The sequence below is a fragment of the Hyperolius riggenbachi genome, chromosome 1 (assembly GCF_040937935.1).
Source record: "Hyperolius riggenbachi isolate aHypRig1 chromosome 1, aHypRig1.pri, whole genome shotgun sequence".
NCBI classification, from domain to species: Eukaryota; Metazoa; Chordata; class Amphibia; order Anura; family Hyperoliidae; genus Hyperolius; species Hyperolius riggenbachi.
The window spans coordinates 644084400-644110052 of NC_090646.1; the positions used below are offsets into that span (position 1 = coordinate 644084400).

The 25653-nt window shown below is 47.0% G+C and overlaps 1 protein-coding gene across 3 annotated transcripts in view; it reads right to left on the minus strand.

Moving 5' to 3' along the window:
• DCC (DCC netrin 1 receptor) overlaps positions 1 to 7725 on the minus strand; it is a 1000213-nt gene extending 992488 nt beyond the window's left edge. For all 3 annotated transcript variants that reach the window (XM_068251343.1, XM_068251342.1, XM_068251341.1), the window contains exon 1: positions 7377 to 7725. In XM_068251343.1, the coding sequence (XP_068107444.1) occupies positions 7377 to 7464 (88 nt within the window). In that variant the 5' untranslated portion in view covers positions 7465 to 7725. The remainder of the gene's footprint in view (positions 1 to 7376) is intronic.
• Between the last annotated feature and the right edge of the window lie 17928 nt (positions 7726 to 25653).

Sequence of the window (25653 nt, forward strand, 5' to 3'; positions counted from 1 at the left end):
CAGATTGGGTTTTTACAGCGCTTTGAGCACCTCCCCTTTCATCTCCACCCTTTGTGTACTGCCATCAGATAATGCAATCGCACTTTGATATACAATGTGGCTGCATAGCCCGGCAGTTAAGCTTTAGTCATGGTTGAAGTTGGACATCAGAGGAATCGGGGTGGAGCAACAGATTGGTGTGCCTTGGCCTAGATAGGAAAGGAAATGTTTGTCCAGCTAATGGGGGTCACTTACAATCTGGAAGGGGACACTGAGGTGATGCTGCATAATTAAAGGGGGTGTTACTAACTGCAGTCTGCATGTGGGGAAATGGCTATGTGCTCTACAAGATTCACACTTTATCCTTGTCATGTTGATTCAGGAGGGATTGCTGCATAATAGGACCAATGCTGCCTCACTGACTAAATGGAGTGAGGTGTTCTGCCTAATGGGGGTGCACTGATTATTTGAAGGGGGTCGCTGCCTGATGGGGGGTCAGTGACTCTTTGGAGGGGGTAATGATGCCTAACGTGGGGGTCAATGACTATTTGGAAGGGAGGGTTGCTGCCTGGGGTGGGGGGAGATGGTCAGTCATTGACTACTTGGAGGGGGGATGCTGCCTAATAAGAAACAAAAACAACTTGGGAGGGGGAGGGGAGGGGGTGCTGCCTAATAAAGGTTATAACCGCATTTCAGTATTTTCTTTTTCTGCCAAGTGGTGTCTTGAAAAAATTTCAAAGCCATCAAGGGCCAAAACCCAAAAAAGTTTTAGAACCATTGCTACAGACAATGAATTTGTGCAGGTGTTGGTAATGGCGCTTATACATAAATAGTAATAATAATATTAACATTCATGCAAACAAACCTACAATTTGTTGCTTGCCATTCATCATCTCACTCTTAGCAGTAGAGAGGAACAAAATAAGTGGCTTTGCTAAAGGTGCTGTTTCGGGACCACTGTATTACCCTTCCTCAAGTATCTACTCAGTGCTGTGTACTGCCCTACAAATAAACTGTCTGCGCAAAGAGATCAACATGCATCCCCAATGTGTGTGGATACAGTCATTGCCAATGACGAAAGATTGAAATTTGTGGGCAATCTCTATACACAAGACCTGCCCGACTGACATCTCTGACCTGGTCAGCAGATACACACTTGGCCGCCCACTTTGCTCCTCCAACAACCTCCACCTTCCTCACGCATCTCGCATTCCCCATTGCAACTACAGGACTTCACTAGAGCTGCCTCCATCCCGTTGAACTCTTTCCCATTGCCCATCAGGTTTGCCCCCTCCTTCAACACCTTCAAACAAGTTCTGTAAACGCAACTCTTAAAGGAGGCCAACCCTGCCGATGCCCTAACTCTCTCTGCTGAGAACCTCTCAATTCAGCCCTCCTCCTATCGTGTCACCATCCCCCTCCCTTTAGCTTGTCTCCCTCTCCTTATGTATCATTATTGATTGTGCACTCTACCCACAGAACTTGTATTATTGGCACTACTACTCCAGTATCTAATACTGCTTATTACCTGAATTGTGTAGTCCATTACCCCTATTATCATTGTAATTAACTTATTGTACAGTGCTACGTTACATGTTGGTGCTGTATAAATCAAATAAATAATAATACAGTATGTACTCCAAGGCTACCACCATTGGAATGGTTATGAGCTTATTAATAGTTTTGGATATTCTTAGCTGGCTGGCCTTTAACTGGGAGTATAATCTTTAAGGGCATAAAATTATACTTGACTTTTGACGCACTGATATGTGTATATAGCACTTGTTTTTAAGTGAATGTGGAATACCCCTTTAAAAGATAAGTTAATGGGGTGGTTTATGGATTAAACTGCTTTAGTGTTCAGGGCTGGAGGTTAGCGGCAAGACACTTAGCTAAAGGCTTTCTTGGTATGGCGGCTGGCATAGAGACGCATCTTATGAGATATCTGCCTCGGTGCCAACACAATAAGAATAGACTCATCTACAATTTATTGGTGCAGAAACTTCACATGCCAAACACTTTAGTCCACTGTGTCTCTGCCAAGACAACCGTGCCAATTGTCTACAGCCAAACCTCAGTGTCTTACAGCAGCCAATCAGAAGGAGGGTTTCGCCGCCCTGCACAGTTCATCACAGATGTGAAAGGCTTCCCACAATTTGCTACGGGCATTCAGAAAACTCTTCCAACCAAACATTTTGATACGCAACTAGGCCTGGATTTATAACACAGAAGCCTATAGGCAAAGATTTCTGGCACCCTGGACTTTTCTTTCTGCTAAGCCACAAACCCCCGCCAAACCATTCCGCAAGTGTACTGGCTGGCCCGGCTTTCACCTCCCCGTTTCCCGTGCTCAGTGTAGGAAGCCCCACACGTGCCCCTTAGTGTTAGGTAACAAGAAGTCCCCTCAATATTAAGTAGCTAGAGGTGCCCCCAAGTATTAGGTAACTAGAGATGCACACAGCTGAAGGGAGATCTTGTCAGTGGAATGCAAAAGACAAACACTTATATCACGCTTTTCTCCTGGCGGACTCAAAGCGCCAGAGTTGCAGCCACTAAGACACGCTCTATAGGCAGTAGCAGTGTTAGGGAGACTTGCCTAAGGTCTCCTGCTGAATAGGTGCTGGCTTACTGAACAGGCAGAGCCGAGATTCGAACCCTGGTCTCCCATGTCAGAGGCAGAGCCCTTAACCATTACGCTTTCCAGTGTCATCTACGTTCTGCTCTGGACTCTCTATAGGGAAGGAGGAAGTTACTTGGGGAGGGGAGTAAGCCATCTTTCCAACATCAGGTGCCTGTAGGCACATGCCTACAGTGCCTTATGGAAAATCCAGGGGTCCTGGTATGGTTGCAACCTCAGCATCCCATATTACTATGACACTGCTTGTGACAAGTTCAGTCCTCCGTGGTTCAGCCAATCTACTCCTTCTGGACATGGCAATGATAAGCGGGTGGTGGCCTCGTGCAATAATACTCTTCCTTGTCCGTTATCATAATGCCAAATACCAGAAGTGGTAGGACAAGCAGCCATCTTAGGAGCTGAGAAGGACTGTAGCACTATGGGACCATCGAGATCACAGGGAGCCTTCTTGGGGGATGAATATAATTTTTTCTCCCCAAAGAATTGTTTTAGGAAGGTGGGTTCCCAGAGCTCCAATTCAACATCTAAAATCTGATTGGTTGCTTTATGCTTTATGTAACTGCTCTGCTTATGCTCCAGTTTTCTGCACATTCATCTTGAAAACTCATCCCTTGTGAAAGTTCAATACTAGAACCTCTTTAATCAATGCCAAGAAATGGAAGGTCCCGGCTGCGTTTACGTCTACGTCTGCATTAAGGGTTTTGTTGCCTATAGCAACCAAACAGGTCTGTTTTTCAACCTAAAAAAGACTGGATGCTGTTGCTATGGACGATGCAGGTAAACATTCCTTCAGTCAGATTGACAAGTGGAGCTCATTGATTGTCAACAGCAACCAGTCTGATTTCACTATTCGCTAAGAGCTTAGAAAGTTTGACTGCTACATAAGCTACTTACATCTTCCCTGCCCATAGATCTCATAGATAAGGGTACTTGCAATTCAAACCCATTGTGATGACTATAGTGAGGACTGAACCAATATCTATGTAGGACCAGTTATGACATCTAGGGAGAGGACAACAATGGAGGTATTGAATGAAAAGGGCAACAAGGAAAGGTATAGTGAAAATGTGATGCTGTTACCCATGACAACAGATCAGATTTTGTCTTTTTAAAGTAAAAAGGATTAAGGGGTATATTGCATTCCCCATGTGCAGGAGCTGTATAACTAACTGCTGCAAGCTGGCCAGTCTTCAGAGTAGTAAGTAGAAGATTTATTTAAGAGAATCTTTCTTAAAGTAATCCAGGGTATATAACTAAAATGGTAAGCCATGCCACGAATCGTAATAGCAAGGTCCAGAAGTAGGTTAGCCCACTACTTTCAATTTGTGTACTGCTCATGGAATAAATTGGGCTTGCATTTGAAAAAGTGCTGCAGTGTTCTAAACTATTTCTGGAATTTGCAGTCTATGGAAAAAAGAGGTACTGATAGGGGTTGTTATCAGGGCTGTCGATTCGGAGACTCTGAGCAATTGGGTACCTGGAGTTGGTTGTTTCATAAACTGAGGAGTCGGATGATTTTTGTACCCACTCCATAGCCCTGCAAGGGCTGTGTAGTCGAAGTCGAGGAGTTAGTGATTTCAGTCGGAGTTGGATGATTTCTGTACTGAATCCACAGCCCTGGTTGTTATAGAATATACTAAACATCTTCCAGCAACTACAATGGTGCTCATCAATGCAGATCATACTATAGCCAAAGAAAAATAAAGAAGTTCTAATTAGATGTTTTCTCTTTCGTATTCTAGATGTTTCACTACAAGCCAATTGGATTTCTCAATTCAGTTGAGGTGCACGAAAGCCCAGAAATATATAGGCAATGCCTAATGCATGCCTCACTTTTTGCACTGGAAAATATACCCTAAAGTAAGCTACGCACGTTTATTCTGTACATACCAGAAGCAGATCTTATACCCCTCGATCAGTAAGCTCATACTTACCGAGTACAGAGGTAAACTCCACGTATTCACAGGCTTTTCTCATCTACCACAGTTTAGATTACAGTTAGTGTTGCCAGAAGGAAGTGGCAGGTTTACTGGTTAGTGGTGGATAAATTTGACATGCAAGAACAAAGTCTAAAATCAGCCTTATTAACCTTTTCATAAAGTATCACACAGATCTGGCACATTGGCTGTGTGGGTTAGCACCCTGACCTTTCTGCAGTTTAGTTAGAGGTTTGTATCCTGTCGTGGACTCTTGCTGCAGGAAATTAGTATGTTCCCCGGCAGTTTGTTTGGGTTTCCCCTTGGTAATCTAGCTTCCTCTCATAACCCACGAGTATTTTCATAGGGAGGTTGGCTAGCCCCACATTGGGCCTTGGACTGGGGTATAGCTAGAAACCAAGGGGCCCCATAGCAAAATCCCCCCCTTACACACACACACACACAGAAAGCTTTGTCTCCCCCCAAGACACACAAAAGTGTAGGTAGCCAGAGGCGGCCCCCAGAATTGGGCAACCCTTCACTATCTGTAACCAGAGGTATCCCCAATATTAGGTAGCTCCTCAGTCTAGGTCTCCTTCAGTCCATGGATGTGCACAGCGCACATGGAGTCGTCGCTGAATGCTCTTTTTTCTTCAAACTAGGATTGCAGTTATACACTTTTGGTCCACAACATCCAGTTGATGTGTTTGTATATTGTGTGCCTCTGAGGAAGCGGCCTTTGGCCGTTAAACACGTGTCAGGCAGTCTCTTTTGTGATTTGGAATCCTGAAATGGTGTCCTCACGCTTTGTCCACAACTTTAAAGATTTGTGATTGAAGAATTAAAGAGAACTTGTTCCTAAAAAAAAACCGGTCTGTGCTTTTGTTAGTGGAATTTGTATACTGTTGAATTGAGGAGTGGAACTGGGCGATTAATTTTATTGTGGCTATTTACTTCCCCAGTATAGGTAGCTAAAAGTTTTCCCCACTAGGATAGCCAAAGGTACCCAAGTATTAGGTAACCCCGCAGTATAGATAACTTATCTCCATTGTTCTGCTCACTATACTCTGCACCTGAGGCTCAGGGGGCTTACTGAGGACCTCATTATGCCAACAGGTGTTGCCACTGTGCCCCCTTGGCTATGGGCCCCATAGCAGCCGCTGTGGTGATCCCTAGCCACTGCTAGCAGGGTTATTAGATAGTAAACCTGACTTAGGGACTTATCAAAGATAAAAATGGACCAGCTGTATCTACACAGTGAAAGGATAATCAATATAGGAGAAGATCTTGCATTCCTGTGATACTTTTGAGTTAGAAAGAGTATCTGACTGCATATAGAACCCTAGAAAGACAAGCTCTAGTCTAGACCAGGCGACTGCCAAGCACTGGAAGTTTAATGCTATTCCTCTAACACCAGCGACATCCCTTGTGGACACCTCTCAATGGTGCCTCCTAATCTTCCTCCTGGCCTCCTTGGAGCTGGAGAGGGACAGCATCAACGTGCTGAAAGCCCAGGCACAGCTGCATTGCCTTGCGGGGGCCACATGTTTGGCTCGCTCTGCACTGCCAATCATCCCTTCAACGTCACAATGGAACTAAATTGCGTTTCCAAGAGTAGACCTGGAATGGAATGTTCAGCGCCGTAACGTTCTATCCTCAGCACAGTGAAGTCTATGAGCGAAGAGCGTTGTACTCTATGCGCTGTCCATTCAGCACCACGCTTCAGGGAAGCAGCTCACACTACTAATGGCATCTCACAGAGGAGACAAGAGGTGTTCAGTTCAACAGCTGCTATGTGGCCACATCAGCTTCTATAGACGTCCTACTGGTCTACAGCCATCATCATCCCCCATAGCATCACTCAGTAGGGTTCTCTCCCCACAGTAGTCCTCCTGCGTTAGTCCCCCTTGCATTCTGCTGACTCTCCTGCCCAAGTCAGGACGCTGGAGCCCCGGAGCCACAGATTGGCATGCAGTTATATAAATAGAATTGTGAGCAGTCTCTGTGGCTTCTTTGCTACACAAGCATTGGGCTGCTGCAAGCCAGCCTGACTGAAGCCATCCATCCATTGAGAACCTCATCTCCTAGACTCATGTGTCCATCCCAGCTAAGAGCAGCCAGTCACCTAGAGGTGCTACAATGTAATAAACATGTATCAGGACCTTGCAAGCCTGCATAGAGAGTCCCATTATCGCCGCACAGCACGTAGCAAAAAGAAAAAAAAAAGACATTCTCACTCAAAAACGCCATCTAGCATCACAGGCACATGCAGATACCAAACGCCTATCACAGTTTAAAGTGAACAGCAACCATTCCTATTAAACCATTAACATTCTTGTATGTCTATAAACACACTTTATTGCCTTATACCCCCCTCCCTTCTGTTACACGGAACGATGGATCAGTTGAGGTATCCAAAGGCAACAGCCTCGTAGCAACCGGAGATTGCCGTTCCTGATGAGAGTGGTTGCCATGGGTTACCACACATGGGATTAAACAGCAACAGTGTAGCTACAGCCATTTCCCCACAGTGCCAAAGCAAGCTATTTTGGGGAAGGGGGCTTCGTGGCACCATTCCATCCACACACGTGATTCTCTACTATATTTTAATTCATCAAGATGTATTCAATCTCAAGGGAGACTGGGAGAGATATATATTTCTTCAAACCCCCCCCCCCCCCCCCCCTACAATATAAGCATCAGGTTGTGCAACATAAAAATGTATTATTATATTTTTAATACCTACAGTAGAATGACTGAAAATAAAGAGAGAGAAAAGTATTTCCAATAAAATAGGCAACGTTGCAGCATAAAGTAATGTAGACATTGATAGTGTTACTTACCAGCTACTGATAGATGTGATCCCAGCAATGTCATCACCAAGACAAACCCCAGCTTTGCCAGTGAGTACAGCCCAAGACATCCCTCCATATTTCAACATGCACCTCTCAATGCCAGTACCCTGAGCCCCGGCACCTTCATGCAGAGACCAGATGGAACTGAGGTGGTGGATTTGTATTTTTTCTTATCTTTCCGAGATTGCAGCAGCAGCAGCAGCAGCAGGCAAAGTTAATTTAGTCCAATAGAGGTACAATCCACTGGATCCAAGTAATAACTAACTTAATGCTGGGAAAGCAAGCTGCGGGTCCTACACCAACCATCCAAAAATAAGGAGAGAAAAAAGCCCAAAATAGATCCAAAAACAGAAATCCAAGGGAGAATTAAATCCTTGCAAGGGGGATCTTGGTAGCTAGTTCCATGTCATCCTTAAAAAAAAAGCCAAAGACAAAAAAGAAAAAAAAAATCTGAAAAAAATAAAAATTAAAAAATATATATTTGAAAAATAGGAGGACAAAAAAAATCCCAAACAGGCTAATTCCGTTCTTTTCTGAGCAGGAAAGGGTGGTTGAAAAGCATTCACTTGTTACCAGAGAGGTCCACCAGCAGTGTATGTGAGCTAAGAGTCTGATGTGTGTGTATCCATTGATCCGGAGATGTGCTGCTGGGGTTGCTGGCAGGGAAAATGTGGAAATGGGACTCGAGGAAGGAACGGGACTCTAATGAGGATTGCAGAGAGAGAGGGAGAGAGAGAGGACAGGATTGACTTGCAGGCTTTGTTCAGTGGCAACGTGTGTCCGAAAGGATAAGCAGGAGTGCCCTCTATAGGGAGAGACTTGGAAGTGTCTCAGCTTAGCAAGGGAGGAAAAAAAATATCCTTCAGTAGTTTAATGTCATTCTTCTGTGACACTTGCTTAGTTACTGGGTGGAGATGTAAGTTCCACTGCAGACAGCTTCAACATAAAATATATCACAAGGTGTAACATATAATTTATTTATAGGAGCGTTTACATACTGGTGAATTATATTAAACGATGACATAGTCTAAGGCTACATTTACATGTTGCATTGCAGGGGACAATATAATCACATAGCAAGCGATTCAACTGTAATGGTACATTCACATTGGCAGGTTAGCCATGCGGCAGTGGCGTACCTAGGGCATTTGACACCCGGTGCTGGGTATTAAAAGACACCCCCCCCCCAAAAAAAAATGGGCGTGGCTATAAATTGCGCGCGCTGTGGTGGAAAATGGGCATGGCCATGACCAGATGAGGGCAGAGCTAACTAATTTAAAGTGAACCCGGGATAGGAGTGATATGGAGGCTGTACCCCCAGGAGGGGGAAGCAGGGCTAGATGGAGGAGCTGTAGAGGCAGCGGTGGCGAGGGGGGACATATCCCCCCCTCCCTCACTTGGGACCCCTCCTTCTGCCTCTCTCTTCCCCCTCCAGAATAGCGGCCCCAGTATAGCTAGTATAGTTGCCCCCAAAATACCTAGTATAGTTGCCCTTAGTGTAGGTAATATAGTTGCCCCCAGTATAGCTGCCCCCAGTATAGCTAGTACAGTTGCCCCCAGTGTAGCTAGTTGCCCCCAATGAAGTTAGTATAGTTGTCCCAGTATAGCTAGTATGGTCGCCCCAGCCAGTATAGCTAGTGTAGTTGCCCCCAGACAGTATAGCTAGTATAGTTGCCCCCAGCCAGTACAGCTAGTATAGTTGCCCCCAGCCAGTACAGCTAGTATAGTTGCCCCCAGCCAGTATAGCTAGTATAGTTGCCCCCCAGCCAGGATAGCTGCCCCCAGTATAGCTAGTATAGTTGCCCCAGCCAGTATAGCTAGTATAGTTTGGTTGCCCCCAGTATAGCTAGTATAGTTTAGTTGCCCCCAGTATAGCTGGTATAGTTTAGTTGCCCCCAGTATGGCTAGTATAGTTGCCCCCAGTAAGCTAGTATAGTTGCCCCCAGTATGGCTAGTATAGTTGCCCCCAGTATGGCTAGTATAGTTGCCCCCAGTATGGCTAGTATAGTTGCCCCCAGTATGGCTAGTATAGTTGCCCCCAGTATAGCTGGTATAGTTGCCCCCAGTATGGCTAGTATAGTTGCCCCCAGTAAGCTAGTATAGTTGCCCCCTGTGTAGGTGCCCCAGGAGGGGGAAGCAGGGCTAGATGGAGGGGCTGTGGAGGTAGTGGTGGGGAGATCCAAGTGTCATGACGTTACAGGTCTCCGCCTCCAATGCCGCCCACTGTGCTTCCGCTAATCAGGAAGCACAGTGGGCGGCATTGAAGACGGAGACCTGTAACGTCATCATGACGCTGCGCTCCACGCTTGGAACGCGGAAATCAAGTAAGTAATTGTCCATACGCCCAGGGGTGAGAGCCTGGGGTGCCTGGCACCTGGGTGCAAGATTTTCTCTGGCGCCTATGGGAGTGGTTAAATTAACCGCGCCCAACCACATAACCACACCCATGTCCTGCCTCATCACACCCACACCTTCCACCTCTTTACGCATGCATGCGATACTCCATTCCTACCCCTCTTCCATGGGCTTGCTCCTGGCTGGCTTTGGCTGCCTGCGAGTCTCTGGACTGATTCAGGCTGAGAGGCTCTGCGAGTGCGACACAGTCACACACTGCGTATTTATGGCTGCCTGCGGCCACCCTACTCTCGCTCGCTATCGTCGGCTCCTCCCCCCGCCAAGCCCAAGTGTGAGGTGGGCTGCCTGTATCTTTCCCGTTGCGCCACACAGCCTGCCAGTGTTGCCAACCTTTCACGTTATTTTTTACTGACAAATACCTAAAAATTTACGGACAAAAGATTATTTTTACTGACAAAATTTCCCCACTAAATGCACATAAGAGACAGCGTTTCACCAGTAAATGCACGTAATGACAGACAGCCTTTCACCAGTAAATGCGCATAATAAGAAGCCGCTTTTCACCAGTAAATGCACATAATAAGAGACCGCTTTTCACCAGTAAATGCACATAATAGGAGACCGCTTTTCACCAGTAAATGCACATAATAAGAGACCGCTTTTCACCAGTAAATGCACATAATAAGAGACCGCTTTTCACCAGTAAATGCACATAATAAGAAACCGCTTTTCACCAGTAAATGCACATAATAAGAGACCACTTTTCACCAGTAAATGCACATAATAAGAAACCGCTTTTCACCAGTAAATGCAGATAATAAGAAACCGTTTTTCACCAGTAAATGCGCATAATAAGAGACAGCTTTTCACCAGCAAATGCACATAATAAGAGACAGCTTTTCACCAGTAAATGCACATAATGACAAACAGCCAGTGTCCCCAGCATATGTAGCCAGCCTGGACCCCCTTTAGGTAGTGAGTGACAGGGACCCCCTTTAGGTAGTGAGTGACAGGGAGCCCTTTAGGTAGTGAGTGACAGGGAGCCCTTTAGGTAGTGAGTGACAGGTGCCCCCAGGCTAGGTAGGTAGTGAGTGACAGGGACCCCCCAGTGAGTGACAGGTGCCCCCAGGCTAGCTAGGTAGTGAGTGACAGGGACCCCCCAGTGAGTGACAGGTGCCCCCAGGCTAGCTAGGTAGTGAGTGACAGGGACCCCCAGTGAGTGACAGGTGCCCCCAGGCTAGCTAGGTAGTGAGTGACAGGGACCCCCAGTGAGTGACAGGTGCCCCCAGGCTAGGTAGGTAGTGAGTGACAGGGACCCCCCAGTGAGTGACAGGTGCCCCCAGGCTAGCTAGGTAGAGAGTGACAGGGACCCCAGTGAGTGACAGGTGCCCCCAGGCTAGCTAGGCAGTGAGTGACAGGTGCCCCCAGGCTAGGTAGGTAGTGAGTGACAGGTGCCCCCAGTGAGTGACAGGTGCCCCCAGGCTAGGTAGGTAGTGAGTGGCAGGGACTCCCAGTGAGTGACAGGTGCCCCCAGGCTAGGTAGGTAGTGAGTGACAGGTGCCCCCAGTGAGTTACAGGTGCCCCCAGGCTAGGTAGGTAGTGAGTGACAGGGACCCCCAGTGAGTGACAGGTGCCCACAGGCTAGGTAGGTAGTGAGTGACAGGGACCCCCAGTGAGTGACAGGTGCCCCCAGGCTAGGTAGGTAGTGAGAGACAGGGACCCCCAGTAAGTGACAGGTGCCCCCAGGCTAGGTAGGTAGTGAGTGACAGGGACCCCCAGTGAGTGACAGGTGCCCCCAGGCTAGGTAGGTAGTGAGTGACAGGGACCCCCAGTGAGTGACAGGTGCCCCCAGGCTAGGTAGGTAGTGAGTGACAGGTGCCCCCAGGCTAGGTAGGTAGTGAGTGACAGGGACCCCCAGTAAGTGACAGGTGCCCCCAGGCTAGGTAGGTAGTGAGTGACAGGGACCCCCAGTGAGTGACAGGTGCCCCCAGGCTAGGTAGGTAGTGGGTGACAGGGACCCCCAGTAAGTGACAGGTGCCCCCAGGCTAGGTAGGTAGTGAGTGACAGGGACCCCCAGGCTAGGTAGGTAGTGAGTGACAGGGACCCCCAGTGAGTGACAGGTGCCCCCAGGCTAGGTAAGTAGTGAGTGACAGGGACCCCCAGTGAGTGACAGGTGCCCCCATGCTAGGTAGGTAGTGAGTGACAGGGACCCCCAGTGAGTGACAGGTGCCCCCAGGCTAGGTAGGTAGTGGGTGACAGGGACCCCCAGTAAGTGACAGGTGCCCCCAGGCTAGGTAGGTAGTGAGTGACAGGGACCCCCAGTGAGTGACAGGTGCCCCCAGGCTAGGTAGGTAGTGAGTGACAGGGACCCCCAGTGAGTGACAGGTGCCCCCAGGCTAGGTAAGTAGTGAGTGACAGGGACCCCCAGTGAGTGACAGGTGCCCCCAGGCTAGGTAGGTAGTGAGAGACAGGTGCCCCCAGTGAGTGACAGGTGCCCCCAGGCTAGGTAGGTAGTGGGTGACAGGTGCCCCCAGGCTAGGTAGGTAGTGAGTGACAGGTGCCCCCAGTGAGTGACAGGTGCCCCCAGGCTAGGTAGGTAGTGAGTGACAGGGACCCCCAGTGAGTGACAGGTGCCCCCAGGCTAGGTAGGTAGTGAGTGACAGGTGCCCCCAGGCTAGGTAGGTAGTGGGTGACAGGGACCCCCAGTGAGTGACAGGTGCCCCCAGGCTAGGTAGGTAGTGAGTGACAGGTGCCCCCAGTGAGTGACAGGTGCCCCCAGGCTAGGTAGGTAGTGAGTGACAGGGACCCCCAGTGAGTGACAGGTGCCCCCAGGCTAGGTAGGTAGTGAGTGACAGGGACCCCAGTGAGTGACAGGTGCCCCCAGGCTAGGTAGAGGGTGAGTGACAGGGACCCCTCACCTTCCAGCAGCAGCAGACCTCTCTATCAGCGGACGACCCGACCTTAGAGCGGGCGGCGGGCGCACCGCTATGCGGAAGTGATGTCACTTCCGCATGAGCGGTGTCCGCTAGGTCCTAGCGCCATCGCCCGTCTATCTGGTCGCCCGCTGATGAGGTCTGATGCTGCAGGCGGCCAGGGGGAGAGAGCGGCGACCGAGGGGGAGGCAGAGGGCACCGGTGAAGACCAGACTGGGGGCAAGCACAGCCCGGCGCCTGGGTGCAATGCACCCACACCACAGCACTCGCCCAGGCGCGGCCCTGCCTCCGGCCGCCCCGCACTTATCGCCGCTTTTCTGGAGGGGGAGAGAGAGGCAGAAGGAGGGGTCCCAGGTGAGGGAGGGGGGGGGGATATTTCCCCCCTCCCCACCGCTGCCTCCACAGCCTCTCCTTCTAGCCCTGCTTCCCCCTCCGATTGTGCTGCTGTGGGGGGTCGTGGCGACACCCCCCTGGGTGTCTGACACCCGGTGCGCCCCGCCCCCCTGCGCTCTATTGTAGGGACGCCACTGCCATGCGGTGTGGCAGAACCTGAAGGAATAATTTGCTGTGTTACCATGCTATGGGCTTGATGCACTAAAGGGTGATAACTCAGTTATTATCACGTGTGAAGGCTTAGCACGTGCAAACGCGTGTGTAAAGGCTTTGCACGTGCAACATATCATTAACACGTGCTAAGTATCATTATCACATGAAGTCTAGAGACGGCCTGAATGGTTCGCACACGAACTTATTTGCACGAACAACGTGGATTCGCGTCGAACCGTGACCCTTTAGCGAGTTCGCCCCACCCCCTATACTACATCATTGGGCTAAACTTTGACCCTCTACATCACATGGTAGACAATCAGGCTGCACCCCCTCCTGGAGCCCCCCCCCCCCCCCTTATAAAAGGCAGCAGCGTCAGCCATGTTCTCACTCTAACCCTAGACCTGAGATATCGCTTTTTCCATATACTGGATTTCCAATCGATGTTCTCACTCTGCCTGCTGCTGTTATTAGTGAGAGGAGGGAAAGAGGTTGCTGCAGAGATAGGGAAAGCTTAGAGTTAGGTCTTGTTAGATTGCTCTTTGCTGATATTTGTTGCTGAAAAGCACCACCAAAACAGCTCTCTTGAGAGCTAATGTTTTTGTGATGTGTTTTTTTTTTGTGGCCCACTGACACTGCATATAGAGCCCTCTCTGTTGCAGCTGGCCCTTGCTAATTGCTATACTGTGCCAGGCACAGCACATTCAGCACACCTTTTCACTGCACCTATGTGACTGCACATTGTATTATAGCAGCAGTCACTGCATACCTTTTCACTGCACCTGTGTGACTGCACATTGTATCATACCACCAGCAGTCACTGCATACCTTTTCACTGCACCTGTGAGACTGCACATTGTATTATACCAGCAGTCAGTGCATACCTTTCACTGCACCTGTGTGACTGCACATTGTATTATACCAGCAGTCAGTGCATACCTTTCACTGCACCTGTCTGACTGCACATTGTATTATAGCAACAGTCACTACTGCATACCTTTTCACTGCACCTGTGTGACTGCACATTGTATCATACCACCAGCAGTCACTGCATACCTTTTCACTGCACCTGTGAGACTGCACATTGTATTATACCAGCAGTCAGTGCATACCCTTCACTGCACCTGTGTGACTGCACATTGTATTATACCAGCAGTCAGTGCATACCTTTCACTGCACCTGTGTGACTGCACATTGTATTATACCAGCAGTAAGTACATACCTTTCACTGCACCTGTGTGACTACACATTGTATTATACCAGTAGTCAGTGCATACCTTTTACTGCACCTGTGTGACTGCACATTGTATTATAGCAGCAGTCAGTGCATACCTTTCACTGCATCTGTGTGACTGCACATTGTATTATAGCAGCAGTTAGTGCATACCTTTCACTGCATCTGTGTGACTGCACACTGTATCAGATCCGTCAGTGCATACCTTTCACTGCATCTGTGACTGCTTATTGTATTATACCTGGCAGTCAGTGCACACCTTTCATTGAATGGATGGCAGACTTGCCCTCCATAATGGATTCTCGTTAAAGGATTTCAAGTATATTCATTTCATCATTATACAGCAGGGCCTCAAAAGAGTCTTCCTGTATTGTTATTTTTTTTTTCACTACCTCCCTGAGTCAGGACTTGCGTGCCATACCTGCTGCCTTCCTTGGATGTGTGGTGGTAGCCGTTTCTTAGGCTCCCACTCCGGACCGGAATCGAACCCTGATTCCCATACCTTTTACTGCATCTGTGTGACTGCACACTGTTTTATATACCAGTAAGTGCATACCTTTCGCTGCATCTGTGTTACTGCACTCTGTATTATACCAGCGGTTCCTGCTCCTCTGCCCACAGCAGCCAGGTTGTCTGTTAAGGAAATCTTTAAATGAAGCCAATGTCTGCCTGTCACCCCCTTGCCCGGTGTATGACAGCTACCTTGGCGGAACTGTTAGCTCGCCAGCTGTTACCATACCAGCTTGTGGACTCTGGCAGCAATACCAGGCAGCAATATTTTTCTAAAAAGGTGATACCCAAACTGTCCCGTGATGTTGAAAGGCAAGTGGTGTCATCTCTGGCACACAGCGTTGGGTCAAGGGTCCATCTGACCACGGATGCCTGGTCTGCAAAGCACGGTCAGGGCAGGTACATTACTTATACAGCACATTGGGTCCTTCCTTGGATGTGTGGTGGTAGCCCTTTCTCAGGCTCCCACTCCGGACCCCTGGACTACTGGGTGCGCAGGCTTGACCTGTGGTTGCCAGAGCTGTCACAATTTGCGATCCAACTTCTGGCTTGCCCTGCCTCAAGTGTCCTAGAAAGGAACTTCAGCACAGCTGGAGGCATTGTCAGTGAGAAGAGAAGTCGCCTAGGTCAAAAAAGTGTTCAGTACCTCACCTTTATCAAAATTAATGAGGCAAGGATCCCGGAGGGCTACTGCCCGCCCCAAGACTAAGTCAGTCCCCACACAGCATCTCTGCCTGCAGGCCGCTTGACTGCCTTCTCCGCCACCACCAACAGGGTCCAGGAGTCCAGGTGGATTCCTGAATTTTAAGGCCGCTAACAAAAAGAATATGATGGAACCTAACCTTAAGACCCTCCTGGTGATTACTAAGACTAACTTCTCCCACCCTAACCCCTCCCTGGTGGTGCCTAACCCTAACCCCCATCCACCTTGGTGGTGCCTAACCCTCCCCTGGTGGTGCCTTACGCTAAGACCCGCCCCCCACTTGTGATGCCTAATCCTCTAATCCTACCCTTCCCCCCACCCGCACCCCTGATTCAAAAATCACGGCTATAAAAGGGCGCCCTTTTGTAGCAGAATCAAAAACCTTGTAGCCGAATCAAAAATAAGGGCTACAAAGGGGCGCCAGGCGCCCTTTTGTAGCAGAATCAAAAATCTTGTAGCTGAATAAAAAATATGGGCTACAAAGGGGCACCCTTTTGTAGCAGAATCAAAAATCTTGTAGCTGAATAAAAAATATGGGCTACAAAGGGGCACCCTTTCGTAGCAGAATCAAAAACCTTGTAGCTGAAAAAAACTCAGGCACCCTTTTTACCACCTTGTAGTCTATGGAGGCGCCCTTTTAATACAGATGGCTCAGGTGTTCTTTTCAACTGATTCCGTCCCTATTATAGATAGCAATATTCCTAGTATAATGTCTTTTTCAGCTCCTTATGCAGTTTAGTTAGGAGGGTGCAAATGAGAGGGAATTTCCTGCACGAGGTGCCCCTGCTGGTCATATGGTGTATTACTATATGCGACTGAATCCTCTCGTGTATACAACTGAATTGCTCAGCCTCTGCTTAATTAAGTATTGAAGACTAGGTGTGAGTTATTTGCACTTCTTATTGGCTGCCTGGCAGTCTGCAGACTCTATAAGTAGTGGAGTGCTGTCTGGGAGTGAGCATTTGTTCCTCTTGTGTTTTGTAAGAAGTCATGTCCCCAGTATAGGTAGTAAGGTGTCCCTAGTATAGATAGTCATGTCCCCAGTATAAATAGTAATGTCCCCAGTATAGGTAGTAAGGTGTCCCTAATATAGATAGTAATGTCCCCAGTATAGATAGTAATGTCCCCAGTATAGGTAGTAAGGTGTCCCTAGTATAGATAGATAGTAATGTTCCCAGTATAGGTAGTAAGGTGTCCCTAGTATAGATAGTAATGTCCTCAGTATAGGTAGTAAGGTGTCCCTAGTAAATATAGTAATGTCCCCAGCAGATAGTAATGTCCCTGGTATAGGTAGTAAGGTGTCCCTAGTATATATAGTAATGTCCCCAGCATAGATATTAATGTCCCCAGTATAGGTAGTAAGGTGTCCCAAGTATAAATAGTAATGTCCCCAGTATAGATAGTAAAGTCCCCAGTATAGGTAGTAAGGTGTCCCTAGTATAGATAGTAATGTCCCCAGTATAGATAGTAATGTCCCCAATATAGGTAGTAAAAGGTGTCCCTAGTATAGATAGTAATGTCCCCAGTATAGATAGTAATGTCCCCAGTATAGGTAGTAAAGTGTCCTATAGGTAGTAATGCCCCTAGTATAGGTAGTAAGGTACCACTAGTATAGATAGTAGTGTCCCCTGTATATTTACGGATGTGGATGTTTACTTGCAAACTATTTGAGGGGTTACTAAGAGATACTATACATGACTTTGTAGTAGAAAATAATCTTATTTCTCAGCATCAACATGGGTTTACTAAAGACAGGTCCTGTTTGACTAACATGCTCAGCTTTTATGAGGTAGCGAATGCTAATATGGATATTGGTAATGCTGTAGATGTGATATACTTGGACTTTGCAAAGGCCTTCGATACTGTTTCCCACAAAAGTCTGGTGCAAAAGTTGAAGATGCAAGGACTGGGGAAGAGTCTGTGTGCATGGATAGGGAACTGGCTAATGGACAGAAAACAAAGAGTTGTGGTCAATGGATCGTACTCAAAATGGGAGACTGTTAGCAGTGGGGTCCCACAGGGGTCTGTACTGGGTCCAGTGCTCTTCAATTTATTTATTAATGACCTAGTAGATGCAGTAGTGAGCAATGTTGCTATTTTTGCAGATGATACAAAATTGTGCAGAATCATCAACTCTCAGGAAGATAGGGTCATATTGCAACAGGATCTGGATAGGATGGCTATATGGGCACATAAATGGCAAATGAAATTCAATGTTGAAAAATGTAAAGTCATGCATTTTGGTCGTACCAATGGTCTAGCACCATACAAAATAAATGGAATACAGTTGGGGACATCAAACTTGGAGAAGGACTTAGGAGTACTCATCGACAACAAGTTAAATAATCGTACTCAATGCCAAGCCGCTGCAGCTAAAGCTAACAAAATTTTGGTATGCATTAAAAAGGGAAATAAAAACTCGAGATGCTAGCATAATATTGCCCCTGTTTAACTCTCTAGTAAAGCCACATCTGGAATATGGAATTCAGTTCTGGGCACCACATTACAAAAAAAATATTGCAGTTTTAGAGCAGTTGCAGAGACGAGCAACAAAATTGATCTGTGGGATGGAAGGTCTCACTTACCAAGAAAGGTTAGATAAACTGGGTTTATTTAGTCTAGAGAAAAGACACCTTAGAGGAGATCTAATTAACATGTATAAATACATCAGAGGGCAATATAATAGCTTGGCGGATTAGCTTTTTGTCCCTAGGCCTTCTCCAAGGACTAGAGGACATGATCTGCGCATGGAGGAAAAACGTTTTAGCCATGTATTTAGGAAAGGGTTCTTTACAGTAAGAGTGATTAAGCTGTGGAATGCATTGCCACAGGAAGTCGTTATGGCAAACTCTATACCTGCATTTAAAGGGGGCTTAGATGCTTTCCTTGTGTTGAAAGACATCCATGGCTACAATTACTAGGTAATGCCTAATGATGTTGATCCAGGGATTTTATCTGATTGCCATCTGGAGTCGGGAAGGAATTCTTCCCTTTAGGGGCTAATTGGACCATGCCTTGTAAGGGTTTTTTCCGCCTTCCTCTGGATCAACAGGGATATGTGAGGGAGCAGGCTGGTGTTGTACTTTATATTGGTTGAACTCGATGGACGTATGTCTTTTTTCAACCAAAATAACTATGTAACTATGTAACTACGTCTTACAGTTTCCTTCCACTTCTAACTCATCTTAAACGCACAATGCAGTGGCTGTTCAGCCATAGAGTGAAGTGAGCTTAGCGCACTCAGAATCTCACAGCTGCTGCCCTCTGTCATCTCTGTGCACATCACACAGAATGTGTTATCAAGCTGAATATGTGATATGTGACATCAGAATCAGGGAGGACCTGACTCACACAGCTGCTACACACAGGCACTGGATATGATCTTGCCCTGGGCAAGCTATGTGAAGATAAAAGCTAATCCGCTCACCTGTGTACAGCTCATTGGAAGCCATATTACGTGATGTCCTGAGATACAGTCTCACACATACTGACCTAAGAGAAGGGAAGTCTCTCAAATCCTCCCGAGGCTTCCCAGCCACCCTGTCTTCAGGTCAACCTCTGCTGCCCAGAACCCTCCAGCTGATTGGGGCGGCGCTCCTCTTCTGGCACCGGTGCGGTCGTGCTGCAGCTACGTTAGAACGACCACGCCTGCGCAGTAACATGTGCGGTTCCGGCTTACTGTGGAGGTGCAGCCTCACTCACGCAGGCTCAGTATGCCCGTGCTTGAAGCGATGCGCAGCCGCGATCAGAACCAGCCCTTTACTTTGTCTCTCAACCAGGGCTGTGGAGTCAGTACCAGGGCCGTTTTTTGGGTAGGGCGACCACCCTGGGCGCAGATTGGCAAATAGAAGAAGGGGGAGCGCAGGCAGAAGGACATAACCACTAGAGAGCTGATGACGTGCGGGGCAGCAAAATGGAGGAAGAAGAAAAAAGATTACCAGCGTGATCACTTTCCTTGACTCCTCCTGGACTGCCTGCGTCCGACGTCAATTCATCATGATGTCACCACCGTGTGATGACATCTGATGCCCTCTAGTGGTACTGCAGGCTGTCAGTGCGTAGCGCCCATGGAGGAGTTGGTTTTTCGGACTCTCTTCGACCTGTGTGTTTTCCTGGTCCATACTTTTTCCTGGATGAGTGGCTGGTCACCACTAGTAAGTAGGCAGATCTACTTGTGATCTGTGGCTGTGTGACAGTCCCTAAAGAGTAAGGGTTCGTGAGTCCTCGGGGGGAGGGGGGGAGGGGGAGGAAGGCCCAATTTTTACACCCTTGCCCTGGGTGCAATTTAGCCTATAAACTGCCCTGGTCAGTACAATAATCATCTGACTCCAGCTTTGACTCCGACTCCTTAGTTTATGAAACCATTGACTTCAACTCCGACTCCAGGTACCTAAAATTGCTCTGACTCCTTGTCTCCGACTATGGGGTGGGTACAAAAATCATCCAACTCCGACTCGGACTCCAACCACCGACTCCAACTCCAATTCCAACTCCAGGTACTGAAAAATTGCCGCAACTCCTCGACTGTCTCCGACTCCACAGCCCTGCTATCAACTCTGTCTTATACCTTGATAATGGAACTAAATAAATCTATATATATGTAAAATCGGATGTGTGTATGTGTGTGTGTGTGTGTGTGTATGTATGTATGTGCCACGATCACTTGAAAACTCCTTGACCAAATTGAACGAAACTTGGTATACAGATCCCTTACTACCTGGGATGATATGTTCTGGGGGTCTTGCATCACCTCTGCACACCTGAGCGGACCTACAAATAGCAAATCAGATTTCATGCATTCAAGTCAATGGGAAAGATGGGAAAGGCTGCCATTCTCACAGTAATCAAGCCACATTTCCCGACATTTGGCACAGTTTGTCACTTGGTGACCGAAGTTACAAATTCAGGAAAAGTGGGCGGAGCATAAAAGAGCCAATCTAATTTCAGCCACTCATTTTCAATAGGAAAATGTTAACTGCTGCCATTCTTAGACTATTAATCGCAGGGGTCTCAAACTTTGCACAGTTGGTCACTGGGTGAATGGGATTAATATTCAGAAAAGTGGGTGGAGCCTACAACTGCCAATCAAAATTCACCTATTGATTTTCAAGGGGAATATTTAAACTGCTGCCATCCTTGCACTGTTAATGGCAGAGGCTTCAAACTTGCTAAAGTCAGTCATTGGGTGACCGAGGTTCAATTTCACTAAAGGGGCAGAGCCACAAACAGCCAATCAGATTTCATCATTGAGTGACTGTGTGTCAAGGTTAAAAAAAGTGGGCTGAGTCAAAATTCCCAAATTTCACAGGGAAAATATAAACTGCAGCCATTCTTACACTCTTAATGGCAGGGTTCTCAAACTTTGACCAGTTGGTCACTTGGTGAATGGGATTAATATTCAAGAAAGTGGGTGGAGCCTACAACAGCCAATCAAAATTAACCTATTGATTTTCAAGGGAAATATTTACATTGCTGCCATTTCTATACTCTTAACCTACCTGGCGTTCTGATTCCCGCGGCCCTGCGGCCGCGGGAACGTTTTTTGCAAAAAAAATTTTACATTTATCATGTAGCTAGCCTAGCGCTAGCTACATGATTCCCCCCTCCCTGCGGCGTCCCTCCCACCCCTCCGATCGCGCAATCACCCGTCCGGAAATCCCGTTCTGAACGGGATTTCCAGGAGGGCTGCCCCGTCGCCATGGTGACGACCGTCGTGACGTCATCGACATCACGGACGTCATGACGTCCCAAGGAGTCCCAATCCACCCCTCAGCGCTGCCTGGCACTGATTGGCCAGGCAGCTCACGGGGTCTGGGGGGGGGGAGGCTGCATCGCGGCGGGTAGTGGCGGATCGGCGGCAGCAATCAGGCACAACACACAGCAAGCAAAGTGCTTGCTGCATGTTTTTTAATAAAAATATTCAAATCGGCCCAGCGGGGCCTGAGTGGCGACCCCCGGCGTCTCTGGACGAGCCTAGCTCATCCAGAATGCCAGGGAGGTTAATGGCAGAAGCCTCAAACCTGGTACAGTCGGTCATTGGGTGACAAGGGTTCAAATTCTGGAAAGGGGGCAGAGCTACAAACAGCCAATCAGAAGTGTTTAATTTCTATGGGAATATACAAATTATTGATACCAAGGACCCCAAAGCTCATAAACTTGGTAATTGAGTAACTGCATGTCAAGGCCAGAAAAAGTGGGTGGAGCCAATAACTAAACTTTTTACATGGGAAAATATAAACTGCAGCCATTTTTACACTGTTAATGGCACGGTTATCAAACTTTACACAGTTGGTCACTGAGTGACTGGGATTAATATTTAGGGAAGTGGGTGGAGCTTACAACAGCCAATCAAAATGTATCTATTGATTTTCAAGGGGAATATTTACATTGCTGCTATTCTTACACTTTCAATGGCAGAGGCCTCAAACTTGGTACAATCGGTCATTGGGGACTGAGGTTCACATTCTGAAAAGGGGGTGGAGCCACAAACAGCCAATCAGAATTGTTTCATTTCAGTGGGAAAATTTAAATTGTTGATGCCAAGGACCACAAAGATCATAAACTTGGTTATACAGGGATTGGGTGTGTCAAGGTTAGAAAAAGTGGGCGGAGCCAACAACTAATTTTTTTACATGGGAAAATGTATACTGCAGCCATTCTTACACTGTTAATGGCAGGGTTCTCAAACTTGACACAGTTGGTCACGAGGGACTGGAATTAATATTCTGGAAAGTGGGTGGAGCTTACAACAGCCAATCAAAATTCACCTATTGATTTTCATTTGGAATATATACATTGCTACCATTCTTACTGTAATGATCGCTGCTGCAGCAGCTATTGCTGGAAGTAGTAGTGCTGCAGCTCAGGCCGTTCTGATCTATTTCCATGCAAGCTGCATAGCTTTGTCTGTCTTTCCCTGCTGTCAGCTTGTGACTGATTATCATTCACCTGTGTGGGAATCTGCATGTCTGCTCCCATTGGATGACCTCAGTATAAAGATCTGCTTCCTGCAGGGTTTCCTTGGGTTTTCATAGCTTCAGCTTAAGCCTGCCTTGCTGTTGCTTTAGCCCCCGATCGTGTTTCTTGTTATAAAGATACTTTGCTGGTCTTTGCATCATATATTGGTTCATTGCCAATATATATGCATACCAGCACGTTTATTATTTTCCTTGTATTTGTGTTACGTTGATACATCAGTGTCGCTGATGTATACGTACACGAACTGTTTATATCCTGTGTTCAGTTAGTCAGCTTTCCAGCACGTTTTGGTAGGTTGCGCGTACCGTGACCACCCGTGCTGAGGTAGTTACCCTGCTCCTGGTTCTGTTTGTGGATTGCGTTCATCTCTGCGAAGAGATAACGAATCCTTCTGAATCCTGTTCTGTTACTGTTTGTGGATTGCGTTCATCTCTGCGAAGAGATAACGAATCCTTCTGAATCCTGTTCTGTTACCGTTTGTGGATTGCGTTCATCTCTGCGAAGAGATAGCGAATCCTTCTGAGTCCTGTTCCCTGTGTTACTCCATTCCTAGTCAGCGTTCCTGCTTATGTCATATATCGGTTCATTGCCGATATATACATATGTTAGTCAGACGTTACAAATAGTTTCATTGATAGCTGTAATTGTAATACGCTAGGAAAACATACTTATTGTATATTTATCTGTGTTACGTTCATCTATCTTAATCCTGCTATTTTCTGACTATCCTGTCCTGTCTTTGTGAGGCACGCCATCGCCGCATCGCATTGGCTGCCTCATTCCAGTCTGTCTGGTTTTGGACGCTTGCTGTCGCTAAGTAGCCGCTAGCTAGCAAGCGTTCATTCTGTCTACCTGTCCTGATCTCCTCAGTTCTGGTTTATGCGCTCAGCGCTACTTTGCGCTGAGACGTTATAACGAAAGCATTGTTTGTGGCTGTCAGATCTGCACCGGCTCTGTGCGCCACAATCTCCTATTGGAGTCAGTCCTCCCCTCCACTATACTAGGGATAGCCTGTTTCCTTGCGCTAGTGTGTGTACCTCCTCCACGCCAGCTCATGCGTTGCATGCTGACTGTGGAGAATACACCACCAAGCCTTACATTATGAAAACCCCATTACCAATCCCCATTGTGGGGGGGATTCCCAGAAAGTATGACACTGTTAATTATGGTTCCTGTTCCTTTAAGAAATTTGAAGAACTTAGCTCTGAAACAGAAAATGAGTTTTTCTCTGAATGTGCCAGGTTCCTGACCAATCCTGATCTCCAAGCGACTCCTGTTTCAACCTGGGCACTCCAACTAAGTTATATTTTGTTTAAAGGGGAATTATTCCAGTGGGCATTTGATGTTCTCAATCATTCCGATTTGAAAGAGAGACCGCTGGAATTTCTAGCGTTTGTGATCCATAACTGGTTGCGCATAGATCCATTGCCTTTTCCTCTTAATGAACTCCTGGCAGCAGGCCAATCAGCTGCTCCTTCAATTGCTTGCAAGAATGAGCAGCAAGCAGAAAGTGTTACTGATAATTTTCCTTCAGCTTTGAATAAATCACCAAAAACCGCAAGGTCAAAGGCAAAACGCAAACGTTCTAAGAAACGTGTCCAATCTGCAGAATCGTTATCCTTAGCGACTGAGACCTATAATGAGATTCTGCCATTAACAGATAATGAAATGCAATTGTCTTTCAGGGGAGTTAAATGGACTTATGAAACTACTAATGAACTTTCCTCCCTGGCTAGGGAAAATAAAGATTTTTGTTTAAAAGAATTATCTGAGTATGATTATGATGAGATATTACAGAGTATTGAACAAATCAACTTATTTGTGAACCAAGGGAAGTTTGCATACACTACAGTTCAACACTTGCTACAGGTATTGGAGATTCTTAAGAATAAGGAATCTGCCAATCACCTGCTAATTAACCCTATACATGTGCCTGCCACAATCATATCTGCAGACTGTGATCAGCCTAAATGTTTCGCTGTTAAGTATGCATGGGATCCTCCATTCGAGACGGGAGAGATGGAAGCCCTGGTCTGTGAATGGAAGAATGATTCAAGTTCATTTTGTCAATTTTACAGTGCAAAAAGTGAAATGGTATTGAACGCATGCATTAAGTCAGCCTATAACCTAATAGAGGCTGGTGTGTGTGGGTATGACTGTGTGGCTCCCTTGATTGATGTGTGGGAACTGATTTTGGATGATTTTTATGTGACTCCGAATTCGCAAATTTGGCGTTCTGACCCGCCTGCTTCAGCACCTTTGGCTGATTCAGCAGGTGATTCGGAGCTCTTTTTGTGTGAAATTGAAGTTCCTGCAATTCCACCCTGTACCATGGATAACTCAGTGTTACTTCCCAGTAAAACAGAAGCCACTGATACATTCTTAACCTTGCCCTGCGCAAATTTCTCAGCAGAGAATCCAGAGGTCCTGCTGACTTCCGAGTCCAGCCTAGCCAGTACTCATGACTCTTTGTTTAGTGAAACAGACACCAGAAAAATCTTGCCTGTCTCTGCAAACACTTCTGCAGAAATTACCTGTGTTAATAAAGTTCAACTCCTGTCTGATCCAGCAGATGCCAATAGATGCACTACATCAGTTTCCGAGTCCCAGCAATCCTGTCTAGTAAACTCAGAACCCCAGCATCTGAATTTTCCAATTTTACAAATGAATGGTGATTCAGATGCGCAAACATTGTGTCTTGATCTTCCTGTTTCTACACCTCGCTCTAGTTTCGTGAATAGCTCAGAGCATCTGCTATGTGAACCTGAAATCGCAGAATTATTACCTTGTTCAGAAAATTTTCCAATAAATTTGCCCTGTACCATGAATTGTGCAGTAGATCTCTCCAATGAAACTCAGGTCACAGAATCATTATGCTGTCCAGCAGGTGCTTCCATGGTTTTGCCCTGCAATATGGACTGTTCAGTGATCCTGTCCAGTGAAGCTGTGGTCGCAGAGTCTTATGCTTCACCCAGTACTTTGGATATTTCAAACCCTCTAGCAGAA